Source organism: Python bivittatus, unplaced genomic scaffold, assembly GCF_059951505.1.
Source record: "Python bivittatus isolate LINGU-HERP-01145 unplaced genomic scaffold, Pbiv_v1 ctg000080_np1212, whole genome shotgun sequence".
Taxonomy (NCBI): Eukaryota; Metazoa; Chordata; class Lepidosauria; order Squamata; family Pythonidae; genus Python; species Python bivittatus.
In genome coordinates, this window is record NW_028277035.1 from 44,451,580 (window position 1) to 44,469,843 (window position 18,264).

Here is an 18,264-nt window from a genome sequence, read left to right on the forward strand (position 1 = left end):
AATAAGATTTTGAAATTAATTATAAGAATCGTTCTTGTTGGGAAATGCTGTTGTTTTGAATTCTTAAAAAAAATGATAAGATGGGACTTTGAAGGTTGGACATTAGAAGGAAGCAGAAGGAACTAAAGATTACAGTTAAGGAGAAAAACACTTAAATTTGTCTCACTAATACAGAATGGAACAAAATACGTTAACATTGAACATACTGAAGGATATTTGTGAACAATGGACCTAGAAATTAATTTTAGGAGTGTCTGCTATTATAGATAGACTGTAATTAAAAGATTTATGGAAGAAGAATAAGTTTTACTGGACAAGACTGAGACTGATCTGAAAGTGGATTTAAAAATGACAGGCTACGAGAATGATATAGAAAAAGATGCTACACTGATTATACAGATGAAACCAGTTGAAGTCTTAATAATTAAAAGGGATATACAAATAACAAACCAAAAGAGTGATCTGGATAATTTTCCTATATTGGATTTACAAAAGAGACTTGTTAAAGTTTTGACAAATTTTGTGAGAGGGGACAAAGAAAGAATGAAAAGAAATCAAGTTCTAGGACATTATTTGAAAGGATTAAAGATCAAAATTGTTAAAAGTAAAAGGAAGGAATATAAAGTTGGTTTATTTGATCAAGGTTAAAATAGATATGTTGTCTATGGTAACCCTTAATGAACTTTTGCTGATCAGGACTGAACAATGAGATTTTAAGGATTTGTTTATAGATAAGAGATGAGATATGGGAAGAAGAGATTATTTGTTGTATTTTAGGAGAAGGTGATAAGTTACTAAAATTGCTTATACTTGTGATGAAGGGGGAAGTAATTTTTTTATATATTTATTTTCTTTTTCTTTACTATATTCTTATTTTTTTCTTTTCTTTTTTGGTTTCTGCACTTTCTATTTTTTTTTCTTTTAGTTTGTATTAGTTTTTATCTTTTTAATTGTAATGTTTAATAAAATTACTATTAAAAAAAGATAATGATATTGGCCCCCCATTATTAGCAACATTGAAATTAACTTCTTAGAGGCCCTTGCTAAAAGCTCTTCCAAAAGAGCTGTGTATATTAAACCTCACTTGTGCCAGTGGCTGGTTATCTTGTTACTTGACTGTGTTAAAGATGTACTAAATATGGCTGACTTTAGAAGGATTTAAGAGTAGCGTGGGGCTGGTTCCTGAACTGTGGATCCTTTTAATACACAGTTAAAGCTGCTTTGTGTACACAGTACACAAAGGTGGTAGATTGGACTGCAGTATTTCAGATGGTGGGAAGCAGATACTATATATTTTGGTGTATTCTGCCACATTAAGAAAACTCATTTGAATTTGGAAAAGTAGCATGTGATATGCCATCTAACTATATTAGTTGGTACTTGCAGTGTACATTCCTTACTGCTTTACTTGGTAGAGCATTGAGAATAGTGGTCCTTCATCAGCATGCACAAGTGGCATATCCATGAATCCTCCATTCATTTTTGTTGTATGCATAGGTCTTAATGATTTACCACTGTGTGTGGAGGCTAGACCTTAAATGTGAAGGGGATGGATTGTGTGTGTGTGCATGAGCGGTATGAGTGTGTGCAGGTAATGCTTCCAAGCTGCTAGTGAAGATAAAAATGTGTGGCCCACCTATGCCTTACAGGTAGTCCTTGTTTAGCGACCACAATTGGGACCAGCAACTCAATCATTAAGTGAAGTGGTCGCTAAGTGAAACATCATGATTTTATGATCTTCTTTCAGATTCTCTTTGCTTTACAGACCTGCAAAGGTTGTAAATGTGAGGTTCAGTCACAAAATTACTTTTTCATCACTGTCGTAACTTGAACAGTCGCTAAACAAGGCAGTCGCTAAACAAGGACTACCTGTATTCTGTAGTGTTTAAGGACCAAACTGCTCTGTCCTGGTTAAACAAGGCTCCCTCCTAGAAAAAGTAGAGTTTGATATTGTTGCCTAATATCCTTTCCTTATTTCCTTTGGTTTAGCTGTTTGGGCTCTTTTTCCTGTCTCTTTGTATCTGCTTCCAGTGTAGATGGTGCACCTAGAATATTATGTACTGAAAGGAAATTTTGCCTCATCTGAATACATTACTTTTTAAGACAGTTACTTTAGTTCTTGTTCAGAGAAACGAGATACAGGTAGTCTTCATTTAGCAACCACAATTGGGACCGGTAACGCATTCATTAAGTGAAGTGGTCGCTAAGTGAAACTGCAACTGTGCATATGATCTTACTTCAGCTTTCCTTTGCTTTACAGACCTGCAAAGGTTGTAAATGTGAGGATTGGTTGCAAAGTTACTTTTTCATCACTGTCGTAACTGTGAATGGTTGCTATTCAAGGCAGTTGCCAAATGAGGACTACCCGTAATGCCTTCAGTTAAAGATATGATCTGCTTTTAGCAAGGGATGCAGAAGACTTTTGTTCCATACGGAGAAGTGTAGAGGGAATGGCTACATAAGAGCCCAATTCTTCTTTTTCCCCTAGCTGCATTTGGTATCTGACCAGAACTAGATGTAATTGTAGAGCTTCTGTATTGGAATCTAGTGATATTCAGTCTATGGGAGTCATAGGATTATCCTTTTTCATTTATTTGGTGGGTATTTTGTTGTATCAATGAAGATAGACAAAGTGTTGAATCACAAATTATAGGAAAAGGGAGACTAACACTATAGGTACCCAGCGGTCATATCACTGATGCTCTTGGCCTCAAGCTCCTGATAATAAACACAGGTCTCTGTATTGCTGAGGCCTGGTTGGGCAAAGGAATCTTTCAGAGATTTGCCCTCCTGGATTTTGGGCCCATGAGAAGTCGATGCCAAGCCTGAGGAGGGGGATAGTATTGATCTTTAAAGACACCTTGCTTATGACAAGGAGTCTTCCCCTGAAGTCACAGAGTGTGAATGCCTATAAATTAAATTGACCCATAGGAAAGCTGTGGATCAAACTGTTATACCAGCTACCTGGCTGCCTGATGAGATCCTTACCTGAGTTGCTTGCCTTATATCAGGGCTAAAGTTGGAGTCCTCATGCTAGTGCATGTTAGATGACTTCAATCTCCATGCCTTTGTGTGGTTAGAGTATAGCTCAGGGGTGATCTTCAGCTTTTCCCAAGCAATCTTAAACCTGACATGTGGGTGGCCATGTGCTGAACCTTGCTATCACTTCAGAGCAGTTGAATGACCTGAATATGAAGGGCATTTACTAGCCCTTTGCAGTGGTCAGATGTGAAATCTTGCCAAGAAAACTGCAGGGATTAGTCCAGGCAATCACCAGGAGTCAACACTGAGTTGAAGACTCAATATATATACAGTACCAGCGGGCCACATAGCAAACATACAGACCAGCTACAAATACCTTGGTATCCCACAGTCACATGGGAACCGTGATGAGGAGGCAAGGAAGACAGCAACATCCAAGTACCACCAAAGGATAAGACAAGTCCTGAAGAGCCAGCTCAATGGGAAGAACAAGATCTATGCCATCAGTATGTATGCCCTGCCAGTCATCAGATACTCTGCTGGTATAGTGAGCTGGCCAAAGGAGGACATAGAGGCTGCTGATGTGAAGACCCAGAAGCTCTTCACAATGTATGGAGGTTTCCACCCCAGGTCTAACACCCAGAGACGGTATACCAACTGGAAAGAGGGCAGGCAGAGTCTGATGAGTGTCAAAGACACTGTCCTGGGTGAAACCCAGAGCATCCTGGAGTACATCAGTAAGATGGCACCCAAAGATGAGCTGCTGAGAGAATGCCTGAGGCAGCAGCAGACATGGAAGGAAGTTCAAGCAGAGGAAGTGTCATGGCAAGGCAAGACCCTGCATGGAATGTACCGTCGACAGATAGCTGAAGTGGCTGACATTGGGAAATCCTACCAGTGGCTGAAAAGGGCTGGACTAAAAGACAGGACTGAGGCACCGATCATAGCAGCACAAGAACAGGCACTAAGGACCAGATCCGTAGAAGCAGGAGTCTACCACACTAGACAGGACCCAAGGTGCAGACTCTGCAGAGAGGCCTCAGAGACAGTCCAACACATAGTGGCAGGATGTAAGATGCAGGCAGGAACAGCATACACTGAACAGCACTACCAAGTAGCTGGCATTGTGTACAGGAACATCTGCACAGTGTATGGGTTAGACCCTCCCAAGTCCAGATGGGAGATTCCGCAGAAGGTTGTGAAGAATAACAGGGCTAAGATCCTGTGGGACTTCCAGATCCAGACGGACAGGCAGGTACTGGCCAATCAACCAGGCACTGTGGTAGTAGACAAGGACCAGAAGACAGCAGTGGTGATAAATGTAGTGGTGCCAAGTGACAGCAACATCAGGAAGAAGGAATATGAGAAACTGGAGAAGTACCAGGGCCTGAAGGGGGAACGAGAGAGGATGTGGAAAGTAAAGGCCAAAGTGGTCCCAGTGGTGGTAGGCGCACTCAGGGCTGTGACTCCTAAGCTGGGAGAGTGGCTCCAACAGATCCCAGGAACAACATCAGAGCTCTTTGTCTGGAAGAGTACAGTGCAGTGTGTGTGTGTGTGAGAGAGAGAGAGAGAGAGAGATCGCTTCCCAATCTGGATTGATTGATCACTCCCTGATTTAGATTTATTTATTTATTTATTGGTCAGATCATTTCCAAGCTGGACGAAATTAACAAGTACCCAGACCTCTGTTATTATCTGTGATTCAGATGATTGGCTCCAGGTACATTACGGACCCAAATGGTTTCTGGCAGGCACTTTGGGAATTTTCCCAGCTATTTTGCAGGCAGTTCTGTTGAATGGCTAGCTGGCCACTGGCAACAGGAGGTGAACTGGGCACTTGATGTGATTGCTCCTGAATGACCTCTCTTAGTTGGCTGATCTCAGATCACTCTCTGTTTTACTGAGGGGCTCTAGAAGATGAAGCAGCAGAGATGCGTACTGGGCTGGATCCATCTCTCTCTTAAGGAGGGGGCACATCGCAGCCTCTTTCAAGACTGCTGGCATCCCTCCCTCTTGGAGAGAGGCACTGACAAGGGGGTGTCACAGAATGGATCACAGAGGTTGTTCATGACTCTGAGTGGGGGAGATGGCAGCAGCCTTGAAAGAAGCTGTGGTGTGCCTTCTCCTTAAAAGACCCTCTCTGGGCCCATCTATATTCGACAACTCTTGCCTGTCTATTATCTCCCCTTTTAAGGTTATTGAAACTATGGCTGGGGTACAGCTACAAAGCACCCTAGAGGAAGAAGTCAGTCAGGGTTCATGCCCGGGCATAGGATAGAGATGGCAATGGTCGCTCTTGTTGATGACTTTTGTTGGGACCTTAATGGGGTTAGCGTGCTCCTCCTGTCCTCTCAGACCTCTTGGCAGTCTTTGGAACCATTGCCCATGGTATCCTTCTCAAGAATTTGTGGGGGTTAAGGAATGAAGTAGGACTTTGCAGTGGTTCTATTCCTTCCTTAGTGGGCAGTTCAGTAGGTGGTAATAGGGGAACAGAGATCAGCCCTGTGGATGCTCCCTTGTGGAGCATTGTAAGGTTTGGTTCTTTACTCCTGCTTTTTATGAAACCACTAGAAGTCATTCATCAGCCGCTGGTTATCCATCAATATGCTGATGATACCCAATTGTACATGTTGAAGATGTTGTCTGTGATTTGATCTGGTATCTAGAGGCTGTCAAGATCTGAATGGGACAAAGCAGTCTGAAACTGAACCCTAAGAAAATGGAGTTACTGTTTGTAAATTGGGTGACTGACAGCCCCAGGGTTGTCTTGATAAGATGGCACTTCCCATTTGATTTGCTCATTCTGGGAGAACTACTTATGGCTCCCCACTTTTGCAAGCTAAGGGGGACTGAGACTCTCAGGTGTTACTTCTGAGTGGGGATACCTGCACTATGGAATGCCCTCTCAGCAGAAATCAGATTGGCACTTACATTATTGGCTTTTTGTAAAGTTTTAAAAATGGAATGGGAGTGCCTGTGGAGGATGAAATTGCATCATTGGTTTATTATTGTTATGGTTGCTTTATATTTTAAAATAGTTTTCAAATTTATATTATGGATTTTTGTACTTTTACTGTAATTTTATTGTATTGCTGATTGCCATATGGCCATTGTTAACTACTGAGAATCTGTGGATAGCAGTGGGTATTAAATTAATAAATACGATAGACCACAGTTCCATTGTTGTACCAAATGCCTATTTTCCTACATCTGTCTCCATGCCCTGAAGCCAAGCTATAATGTTCTTGAAAGGGTCTGTGGTGATGGTCCTGGGAACTCCATGTGCAGCAAGGAGCCTGGAAGTCAGAACAGTGGGGAAGAGACCACTAGAACCTGATAGATCTCATTTTTTTTCTACTCAGTATGCTCAGTTACATTGTGGAAAGAGTAAACGCCATGTTCTTTATGAAGGGGGGATTCGAGCTGCATCACCAGTATCTCTTTGACAAGATGATAGAAAATCGAATTGGAATTCTGTGTAGCACTGTGTCGGGGCAGCTTGTCTGTTATTCTGATTGGCCACTTATTTGCTGCTGGCAGAGCTCTATGTACGAAGCCAGCTGGGCAGGGGAGATGGTCAGTGATTATCACCTGCTTATGGTGTTCCTAGGAAGACCCTGTATCCAAATCAGCCCAAGATCATTCATTTTGATCAGTAAAGAGCGGGTGGCTGCACAAGTAATGTCAGAATTGCCTAGGGCAAGGGGAGGAGCTTGATTTAGAAATCAACATACCATGGAAAGGGAGAACAGCCACTTAGGCCTGATCTGGGTGGACCTTAGTGCTCTTTTGGAAATGTTTCTTCCTGGTGAGGCAGCATTTGGACGTGGTTATCAGGAGGTAAGTAAAGCACCTCAATAAAACAGAGATGCAGAAGCCAGGAATCCAAAGTTAGCAGTGGTATTTGAAGAAGGCAATGGCAAACCACTTTGGTACTTGTTGTTCAGAAAATCACACAGATGTGTTCATGCAGTCAGAGTTGAGCTCTGAGTTTTTTATTTTTGTTTTTTTACTTTGGAAAATTGGGGATTCTGTTTGGTATTGAAGCTACTGAGCCTGAAAGATCACTAGTTTCTTATCCCCATATTTTGATTACCTGATGATGTTCTTTGACTGCCAGGAATAGGCTGGGATAGATTTTGAGTTTGATGTTCCCAGGGGCTGGTGGGATCCAAGTTATCACTAATTTTTGTATATAACTTCTTTTGGCAGTGCTGGAATCGTCTCTAAATCTCCATGGAAACAGCACAGGCCTCTCATGTGACCTGTGACCTCAGCCATTTTCTCTTTGATCCTTATTCTCTGGATTCTGAGCCTGACAACAACTGCGATATGGGCAGTGTGGGCAGTCTAGTAGAGAAACAAGAGTTCTCGCCGGCTGTATCAGGAGGTCTGCGGCGGATGCGTCAGCCAGATGGGTTGCTCCGGAAAGGAATGCCACAACGTGAAGTCTCTGGCTACCTACATGGGGGCAAACGAGATACTCGGGCTGAGAAGAAGCATCAGTCATCTGGTGGTGGCTTTAAACGGGATTATGAGAGTGACCGGGAGAACCAGTCCCCTGAGCGGTACTTCCGGGACAATCAACGAGGGGCAGATTTTTCCAAGAGTTCTCTGCCTGAACGTGGACGTTTTGACAAGGTATGGGATTCAAGAATGTGGTAGCAGTTTTTTAAAAATAGTTTCCTAGCATGAAATAAATATATTTTCTTTTTGTCCAGGAGGTCTAGATTATTTGTGATATTAAAATATAAGGATTTATAGTTAGCATATGATGTGGGAAGGCTATATGATGGGTGTGAATGCTGAGAAGCTAATGGATCAACGGAATTGAGTTTATTGTAATTTCCACTGAACAGAGCAACTGAATCGGCTACTGATACTTTAGAATGGGAATGGCCATGTGATGGACTTTCAGCCTACAGCCAGTTTTTTACAAACTTCAACAGTTGTTAGTTCAGAGATGTCATTTAGCATGCCGCTGCTGTTGGCTTGAAAAATACCTGTTGATCCCTACACAGCTGTTATTCCTCCACTTCCAAATCAGTTTAGCCTTAAGGTACCTAAAGGAGAGATGCCTCAAAGGCCCTGGTGTTAAGTGCAGGGGCTCTTGCAATGTGATCTCCTATGCCAGAACTGAAAAGTGTGAAAGTGGTTGCTTGGCTGAGAACTGGTGCCAAACTCTCAGACGCCAAACTTACCTCAGTTACTATCATTTTCAGGAAACTGTCTAAAATAGCAGAAAAGCCAAGCTAACTAAAGCTATTGTTTCTGAGATAGGTAATCACAATCATCCATATCGGAGTTGGAATAGAGGAACCTTTTCCTTCAACTCTAAAGTGACTGAAGGATTCTATCTAGCTCTGAAACAGCACCCTAAATGCTGATGCCAGTATAGGTCATAAGAAGCAGTGCTAGTAGTGCTATTGGTAATGTCACATGTACTGCTTAATTCTTCTCAAGAATATCCTTATTTAATGCTAGGAGATGTTATCTTCCAAGTTCTGTAGTTAAGAACAGCTTAATCTCTGGAAAGCTGCTGCAAAGAAAATCTCTCCCCCCACTCCCACCCTGACTAGGAAAGTTAGTGATTACCACTTAGAGCTTATTTCTTTCAGTAGCTGAAAGAAACTGAAGGGTTCAACACGGGTAGGAGGGAGGTGACTTGTTCTAAATGGCTAACTCTACAAATATGATAATAATATGCTTACTTCCTTGTATTCCTGCTATGCTAAACTATCTCGCTAAACTAATTCAGCAGACTACAATAGCTGATGTAACTGCTAATGGCCATTGTGTTATTTTCAGTGTCGGATCAGGCCCTCAGCTTTCAAGGTGGTGCCTGGGAAGAGCTTACTGTCCATGCAGGGACTGGCATCCACCAAAGGGCAGAAGATGTCAAAGAGCAATGGGAGTCTGCATACGCTCCTGACCCAGAGCAGTACAGGCAGCTCCTCACAACGTGGACCTCTGCGCAGCCATCTGCTGCACACCATCAGTCTTGATGAGGGCACTAACTCCATTCAAAGCTTTCCCACATACAATCCCCGCTTCAAGCCTACTCCAAACCAGCTGAGTGCTTCCATAGGACATATCAACCACATTGGTGGTTCCTTAGATAGGGCTTCTCGGGGACCACGGGATCCTTTGGCAGTAGAGAAAGCACCACTGTCCTGCAAGAGCCTGAGCCGTCTACAGAGCTCAGGGGAACCACCCCCTCCATACGAGCCCACATATTCTTTGGAAGATGTAGTGAAGCAGCTTGAGGACCGGCTGAGTGAAAAAGGCATGGAGCTCCGTCAGCTTAAGAGAAATCTGAGTGAGAATGATGATCCCTTCACACAGGTGGGTGAATTTTCTTAGTAGGAATCTTTTGGTCCTATGGATATCATGAACCCAATTAGCCTGCTGGACTTTGCTTCATCCTCAGTTTGTAAAATTCTCCATTCTTCACATGCCTCTATGATAGTGTTATCCATTCTTTAACCCTTCTATAAGCTTTCTAATAACCACTTTCATGAATACCTCTGATTAATAAGAATTGCCTCAAGGCAATGAAGCTAGGAAGCTTTTATAGAGAGACAGTTGGTTCCTTTTTTCTTTCTTTTTTCATGCTTTCCATTGTGCCACAAATGAATAACAGATATATTTGGGCAAGTAGACAAGTAATTCTGATTTGATTGCAAGAATCTTATTCTGAAGCTCTTGTGTCTGCTTTCCACACCCATGCTGAAGCAAATCCTGTCACTGATCTAGTCCTCAACCTGCTTTTTTAATTTCACAGATACATCTCATTATGTTTGTAATTTATAATAGAGTCACAGAAAGAGAGTTTATGTAGGAAGAGTTGTGTGACTTGCCTGAGTTGTTTGTAGTAGCTATTGTGTCAGTGGGAGGTGATGGGGTTTTTTTAAGTGATGGGCTATCTTGAAAGATGTCCTGGTGACAAATTTATTCTGTGAAGCAGACTGGATAGTTGGGAATTGGTGCTCCAGTTTTGGCTCTTGGTCTTAATAGCATTTTTGGGAACATTATTGGACATTTTGAGGCTACAGAAATATGTAATTTTTTAATATAGTCAGAGCAGGTCTTAAAATAACCTTGAAAATTTGTTCACATATCTTACTAGCCCATATATTAGCTATTACTATGACCTAAACCATTTTTAAAAACTAATAGTTTGGTAATGCTTTCCTGCCTGATTGCTTAGACTAAAGATGGGAAACCCATCAAGATCTCCTCTGGGGTTCCTTTAAAAATCCTGTATTTAGTTTGCATACTTCATCAAGAAAGGGAAAAACTGAATGAGGCTGGCTCACTGGGGAGCCATCACTGAAGTTGAGTTGAGCTGAGCACTCTGAAGTAGTGGTTTCATTGAGCTAACTATCATGGTGGGGGAGGACAGCATTAAGGGAAGTTTAAACCGCCCTCCTCATGATCCTTCTCCCAGGACAGGAGTGTGAGCTTTGCTCACTAGGATTGTAGCCCTAGCTAGCTGGCATGTTGCCTCTAATCTCCTTCCCCGACTGACAATTCTTACATGTCATAGGCAATCAGATGAGTTAGCCTTCACAATTTTTTCTGAATGTTTTTTTAATCCACATTTTATTTGTAAATGAGAATTCAAAAGAGAGAACAATCTAGATAATATGATGGAAAATGTACAGTAGCTTTCTCAAACCCAAATACGATGGGTTATATTTTCCATTGTAGAAGGTCAAAAAAATACCAGGTTGGGCAAGACTGCTATGTTGCTGCCTATCTGTGGCTTTTATTTTTCAAGAGATCAGAATAATACATGTGTGTGTTGTCATCCAGTCTTGGGGACTGACAACAGTACTGATACTACTAGGATATGTTTAATTTTGCCATCTATAAAATGCTGGGCAGTGAGAAATTTATCAGAAAATTGTTGTTCTTCCAGAATGTAAGTTTAATTAGCACTAAGTTTAATCTTGCCTCTTCATATTCCTTTAGTCAGTTTAGTTATAAGGAACTGGCTAATTCCAATTGGCAGCAAAAGCTCAGGCAAAGGACTTTCTCAGCTACTGCGGTGCTTTATGTATAGATGTGATTTTTATGCCATCTCCTGAGAGAAATGGATGTGATGTTCCATAGGAAGCCTAATCTTTAGGAGCCCACCATAATCTTCTCTTACTCTGGCAGGTGCTTGAGGACAAACAACGTCTTTGGATGGAAGAGCTGGATGAACTAAAGCAGATGTATGTGGCCAAGCTGCAACAGGTAATGCACCAGGCCCAGCGCAGCCAGAGGGCACTTCAGCTGCAACTCTACAAAGTACAACAGGAAAAGAAGAGGCTGCAAGAAGAACTGGACCTTCAACAGAGTCACTGTGAAGAGCTGAGGTTGCAGCAGCAGCAGGCAGAACGCCTTAGTCCAAAACTGGAGGAGACCAAATGGGAGGTGAGAAGTATGCACAAAAGGACTATCTTTATTTAGTTCTAATGTCCAGGCTGCCCTGTCCATGAGTGCAAGCAGCAAATTATACTGAACCTTTGGACTTCTTTATGAAGCAGATAGCTGGCAAGGTTACTGCCAGTACTACAGATTTGTCCAACCATGGAACTAGGTTTCAGATATAAAGCCACAGAAAAATCTTTGGTACGAGCCATCCCATCATCTCCCTTTGTATCTGGGTTTGTCATTGCTGCTTCACTGACAGTGGCATTTGGAAATATTCCACCATCTCACAGACTGTCATATCTCACTACTACTACTTTGTTAATTTAATTTCTTGTCTTCATCCTAGTGTATCTTTTCACAGGTATGTCAGAAGACTGCAGAGATTTCATTGCTGAAGCAACAACTCCGAGATGCCCAAGAAGAGATGGCCCAGAAATTGGGTGAAATCTTCAGTTTGAAAACACAGCTGCGAGAGGCCCGAACAGAGTTGCAAGCCAAGGACTCACAGCTGGCACATTTGGGGGACTCTTTCCAACCCTTGTCAGATCATGGTTCCCCTATTCCTTCTAGGGATTCTCCCATGCAAGCATGCCAGGACTTCTTGGGTTGTGAAACTGATGATTCTAAATGTCAGGGGATGCAGGGTGACAATACAGAAGGAACTGAGTGGCTATGGGCAGAATTGTTGCGGGAAAGGCGCCAGGCCCAACTGCAAGCTGTAAACTTTGAGCAGGAGCGAAAAACCTGGCAAGAGGAAAAAGAAAAAGTCTTGCGCTATCAGCGTGAGATTCAGGCCAGCTACATGGAGATGTATCATCGAAATCAGGCTCTGGAAAGACAGCTGAGTGAATTCCGGCAGTTCCCAGCTGAATCCAGAGATAGCAATTCAGAATCACCTTGGATTGAGAGAGTTGAATCTTCTAAAATCTGAGCTATATTTGAGAAAGGTCTTGTGCTGGGATTGCAAATGGGCAGAAGCCCCATACTATAACATGGACTATAAGATTTGGTAGAAGAAATGTCTAAGCTAAAGGGCCTGTTAACCAAGCCCAGAAGTTTCTTCCTGTAGTAACATACAGGATTTTGCAGATTGCTGTCCACAGAATGGAATCACAGCATTACATCTGAAACTTTTTGTCAATCCAGGTAGGCTGTTGCCTCCATATCACTGCTGTGTTGGAGAGCAAAAGGCTTTCCTTTTGTATCCTGCATGGGGCCAATGTTAGCACTGCCTATCAATACAGAAGTTTGTTTTTTTTAATTATGGAATGTGAATTAGCTGTAACTGGGAGCTATGGCCAACCCTTTTGATACGGTTCAGTGGGGAAAATGAATGAATACATAGGTTATTCCATATTGAGGCTTAGTCTTTGTCCATTAATAATTTGAGACTTGGCTTGCTGTACTAGAAGGAAAGGCTTAAAACATCTATCTTATCAGGAATCCCACTCTGTAGCAATTGTTTTCTATTCATCTGGCTAGCCCTCATGCTGTGCCAAGGTCAAAGCTCCGGTTATAATGTAGTTATATGGTCTTGTATTGTAAATTACTAAGAGAGATCCTTCTTTGGCTATGGAATGTGAAGCAGCTGCACCAGTTCCATTGGCCTATGAGACAAAAGCACAAGCAAGCCAAACTGTTTGGGCTCAGCCATCAAAATACCATGGGACAATGTTATCTGGCTTATGGTCAGTTTCTCCATAATAAAGAGAACGAAGCTGTGGATGTATTTGTTCTGTTGCTGCTTGGTGTCCCAGTTCTAGGTTTGAAGGTTCTTGCTAACATAATGAATACTGAAATGGAAGCACAACCTGGCAATGATTTGAATAAATATCTGCCGAAATCTTCTGGCTCCATGATTACTATTTTTTCATTCCATTATGATGCTTTTGTTTTGGCACTTATACTTTTGGCACTTGTACTCTAATGGATGTTCTCAACAGATAAGATGCATGTTGTTTTATAAACTCTAAAAGCTGATAAGTCAATACAACAAGAAATCAGGGCATGCATTTTTCAGAAAGAGGAAGCAATGTATACTCTCTTGGAGGGTTTTCCCCTTTCGGGGGAAGGGTGGGCTAGGAAATGATAACAAATAATCTTGAGATACTTTTGGGAATCCATGGATGGAAAATGAAAATAATCATATACCAAGAATATTCTTCAAGCTAGCAAAAGGAGGATGAATGGTGTTTTCAACCATTTTGCAGCTTCTCTCTTTTAAAACAAAACTTTGCATATCCTACTGGTAAACAAACCCTGGAGTGATGAGGGAAAACCTCCTTGCATATAGACTTGGACTTGCCCAAGCCAACTGGTATCAGGTTGTATGTACTGTATAGAGATATTAAATGTACAGTATATCTGAAAAATTTGAAGTTAAGGAAGTGTGTTCTTAAGAATAAAGCTCTGGCATGAAGTCAGAAGCTTTATCGGTGTAACTGATCAATGCAGAGTACTGTCTTGCTATGTTCCAAATGCAACTATTTTGTCAATTTCCTCATATCTTACTGCTTTTGGACTACCATTACAGTACAGTGCATGAAAACCTATATTAAAAATGTTTGGGGTGATAAGATAGTGACCAGCTCAGGGACACCTTAATCTTAGATTGCATATCTTGTTTTATTCCATGTTCACTGGAGCTCACATAACTTGTTATCATCAGTATGCTATCTGGAGGTAAATTTCTTAACTTTAGGATATCACTGTCTACTAATATTTCATTATCTAGAGCAGAAAATCTACTGGCTATTAACTGATTTGATGGAACACAGATGAGAATGTAGCATACTAGGTGTGGAACAATTGAGTCTTGTACCAGAGTTCTTTGCTGCAAAATCTTCTTTAAATTATCCTGGAGCAGAAGCATTTAATAGATTTAGTAGTCCACTAAACTGTTGACCCTTACTGCAGTCTCACTCTCACTATAAGCTTAATCCTTTTTCAGGGATCTACTTATGTATATGTGGGTAATTTTCAAGATACAGACCTGGGTTAACAAATTATAAAAGGGGACTGAAAAAATACTACAAATTAGACTACACCAGGCTGGACAAGGAATATATTTCCTACTAAATCAGTTGGTTTTTTCCTGGTCCCAGAAAACCGCAAATGCTTGTTTTTCTTGCAAGACAGCTGGTTGCTGAAATTTCTTGTTTAGTTCCCTGTGCCCACGCCAGTCCAAAACTCTGTTGGCGTCTCACTCCAAAATCCCCAGAGCAGGTTTCCACCCATCAATTAGAGCTGCAGAGAGTTGAGAAGCAACCCAGGGAGGGCGGCACCAAAACTTGGCAGCTAAGCTAGAAACCAAGTTGCTTGCTCAGATGCCACAGGGAAGAGTCAAGGCGTCACAGAAAGGAACAATGGTATTTGCCTCTTAGAGCTGCTGGATAAACCAGTTTCCTGAATTCCACAGGACTGGTTCATTCCCTCCAAGAAGCTGAAGCCCAGGCATCTGCCAGATATGAGGAAGGATGCAATTCTATAGTTCTGATCCAAAAACACTTGGTGAGCTCAGATACCCTGACTCTTCTAGCCATCCAGATCTGACCCATGTTTCTCCCAGAGGACTGTAAGAGCAGCTTTTCCTTCTTGGCTCTCTGCCCAAAGGTACAGCTTTATATCAAGCTGGACCAGGGAGTCTCAACCTTGTCTGATATATCTCCTTTGTACATGCTCTTCAGTTTTTTGTGCATTTCATTTGTATTGTTAGGGATTCTTAGGACATAGCAGATTTACTACTTTATTTTCCAGCTCTGTAGTGGGTATCTCTTGTATTTTTGCTATTTATATCTAGCAAAGATTTAGATTCTATGTGTTTGTGACAAGCCAAGGTTAGACTATGATAAGCTTTTTGTCTCCAATCATTTCTCCCCTCTTTTCATATAAGTAGTAGTCTAATAAAAGCACTAATATAGTCTAATAGAAGATTTACTTATGTCAGTTCTAGTAATACCTAGTGACTGAAATAGCTAATTAAGCTCCAGTATAATTCCATTGACAACTGGGATGTCAATGTCTGTTCTATGTGGACAAATTGCTGTACAGGTAGTCCTTGCTTAACAACCGTAACAGTGTCCCATGGCCACATGATCACCATTTACGACTTTCCCAGCTGCCTTCCGATGAGTAAAGTGAATAGGGAAGCCAGCAGGAGGTCACAAGTCGAGGTCACGTGATGTCTCACTTAACAACCGTGGATTTGCTTAATGACCGCAACAGGGACTGCCGGAGCTGCTGTCACTAAGCAGGGCAGTCACATGATGTTTTGTTTAATGGCCGCTTCACTTAGCAACAGAGTTGCTGGTCTCAATTAGGGTTGTTAAGCAAGGACTACCTATATAGGAATTTTTCTCAATAGTTTTACACAATTTTAAATGAAGGCATGATAAAAAAAAGAAAACATTTATTGATGACACGAAAAACTAATATATGAGAAAAACATCTGTACTTTAATGATACATATTTATACCTTTTGTATTGAATACCCAATTGACAACTATTCAGGAAAAAAAAAAGTGTTTTGTACAAGTTAAATTTACCACTACCTCATGTTTTCCAGAATGTAAAGCATCATTAGATTCTTGAATTAATATTCTGGAAAATCATTAGTTTCCATCCTGCTACAATGTCCTCATTTCCCTTGGACTCCAGAATTTTAAAGCCCTTATTTCCAACTTTACTACAAGAAACCTGCATGTTCATAGAGATCATGCTGTGGAGAAAAATATTCAACTAGGCACTGGGCACTCTATTGACAGTAGAATGAATTTCAAGACTGGAAAAGCTATAAATTTAATATGATTAATGTATAAAATCAAATAATTAAAACCAGATTTAATTGTCTCACAATCTGAATTTAGCCATGGACTGGAGATATTGGGGCTTCCCCCCCCCACTTTTTAAATCCCTGAATGACAGTGTAGATAAAATTTTGAATTGATACATAGCTATGGCCATATTTACTCTAGGGCTATACAATATATACTGTATTCTCTATATTTGATGGACCACAGTCACACAGTCCTTGCAATGAGCCAGGCTGACTAGGGTTGATGCGGATTCAAGGCCAAAGGCCATCAGGTTTTCCATGCCTACTATTGTTTCTATTATGCACAGTGAATTCTCATCGCTGTCTGAGATAAGAAGCATCTTGCAATATAATAGTGAGCCTCTGAAACATTCAAATTGAGAATACTATTTATTTTAAAAGATTACTACACTGCCTTTCAAAGCAAGCTCTTTGGGCACAGGGAACTAAGGCAGCTCTTGCTTTGGATGAAAACATTTTAAAAATAACACCAATATTTATAAATAAATTTATAAATCCATTAAAAAAAATCAGATTAGCAAGCCACCAAAAAGTATATTCAACTGTTACCTTGTTTCTAAATTCCTTTTGTTAAATGGAATTAATATTAATTTTCTTTTGTGTTCTGAGGATACATTTTAATTTTAAATGCTTATTTCCACACACACACACACACACACACACACATACTACTTTTCAATTGTACAGCTCCAACATGAAATACAAACTAAAGAGGAGTGAGAAAAGACATAAAATGCAGTAATAAATGCAACAAACACCAGGATGTTTAGAGCATCAAGCGACTTAACAATAACTGCTTCTTCAAAGGCCGATCATATAGATCCACAAGAGGGAAACTCAAAATGTTAGTAAGAAACCTTGTCTCAGAATACAGTTTTGTTAATTCTCAGTTGTTGGAAACTGCAGGCAGATAGGTGAATTGTCTGATATATGACATACACAGGCCTAGGCTATTAAGGCGATAAAGGTCAATACCAAACCTATACTTTAAGTTGGAAGTAAGTGGAAACTACTGTAATTCTTGCAGTAATTGGTCTAATGTGCTTTGTATTCATGACCTAAGATAGTAAATCAGCCACCATATTTTGAACAGCTATTGTGTCTAAAATGACCTTAAGGCCACACTAAATATATTACAGCAGTCAAACTGAATATTTACTAAGACATAATTAAAATAGAAATATTTAAGGTTCACACAATTCAATAATTTCCTAAGGCAAAGAATTAACAGTTGTATTCCAGAAAAGATGCAGTACCAAGTGACAACAGTGATCTAAAGAATTTTTCACTCTTCATGTTGGTACAACATAATGCCACCATAAAATTGGCTCTCAGCATGGCCAATCCCAATTGCTCTTCTGTTGCAACTGCCTGCTAAATGGTATGGTCCAGATTTGCACCTACAGTATACCAATTTTACGTATGTATGTATGTATGTATGTATGTATGCCAGTTGGTCTTTTCCTATAACTTTGCTATTATCTGTCGTCACATTTTTAGCCAGCAGGAAAACATCCCCCAACCCGAACAGTGCAGCATAAAAGGGATTGTAATTCTACAACTTTGGGACAACCCCTAAGCCTCTCTACTATCTTCCAGATCCAATTTGGGCAAATTCCAAGAAGGCTCCCAATTGTCTCAAAAAATGTTTGAATTGAGCAGTTCCAGCATATTTTAATTCAGACAAGAATAATTAAACACTTACAGGGAGACATCAGACCAGAAATAGTTGCAAGTAGGGCGAGAGACCCTGATATAATTACATGGTTAACCAAGTCCTATAGAACTGTATAACTAGATCCTGGGTCAACAATTATTTCAGGGAAAGTGAGAAATTGGCACACACACAAAGAAACTGGCAAATAATAAATGCCCAGTTTGACAACCCTCATGATTTTCCAGATGCTGCACTGAGAAAAATGCGAAAGCTGATTGTTCCCTGGAAGCATTTTGGAATTATAAAAATATAGAATTGCATACAGTAAATATGGTCCACTTCTTCTCTGAATAAAATAATTGAACCT

At 40.8% G+C, this 18,264-nt stretch overlaps 1 protein-coding gene across 1 annotated transcript in view; it reads left to right on the forward strand.

The window, feature by feature from the left end:
• The window catches only part of N4BP3 (NEDD4 binding protein 3), a 32,529-nt gene extending 19,287 nt beyond the window's left edge, over positions 1–13,242 (forward strand). Inside the window, exons 2-5 of the mRNA XM_007420324.4 lie at positions 7,195–7,623; positions 8,791–9,327; positions 11,149–11,406; positions 11,768–13,242. Coding sequence (XP_007420386.1) covers positions 7,219–7,623; positions 8,791–9,327; positions 11,149–11,406; positions 11,768–12,337 — 1,770 coding nt within the window. The 5' untranslated portion in view covers positions 7,195–7,218 and the 3' untranslated portion in view covers positions 12,338–13,242. The remainder of the gene's footprint in view (positions 1–7,194; positions 7,624–8,790; positions 9,328–11,148; positions 11,407–11,767) is intronic.
• Positions 13,243–18,264: the final 5,022 nt, after the last annotated feature.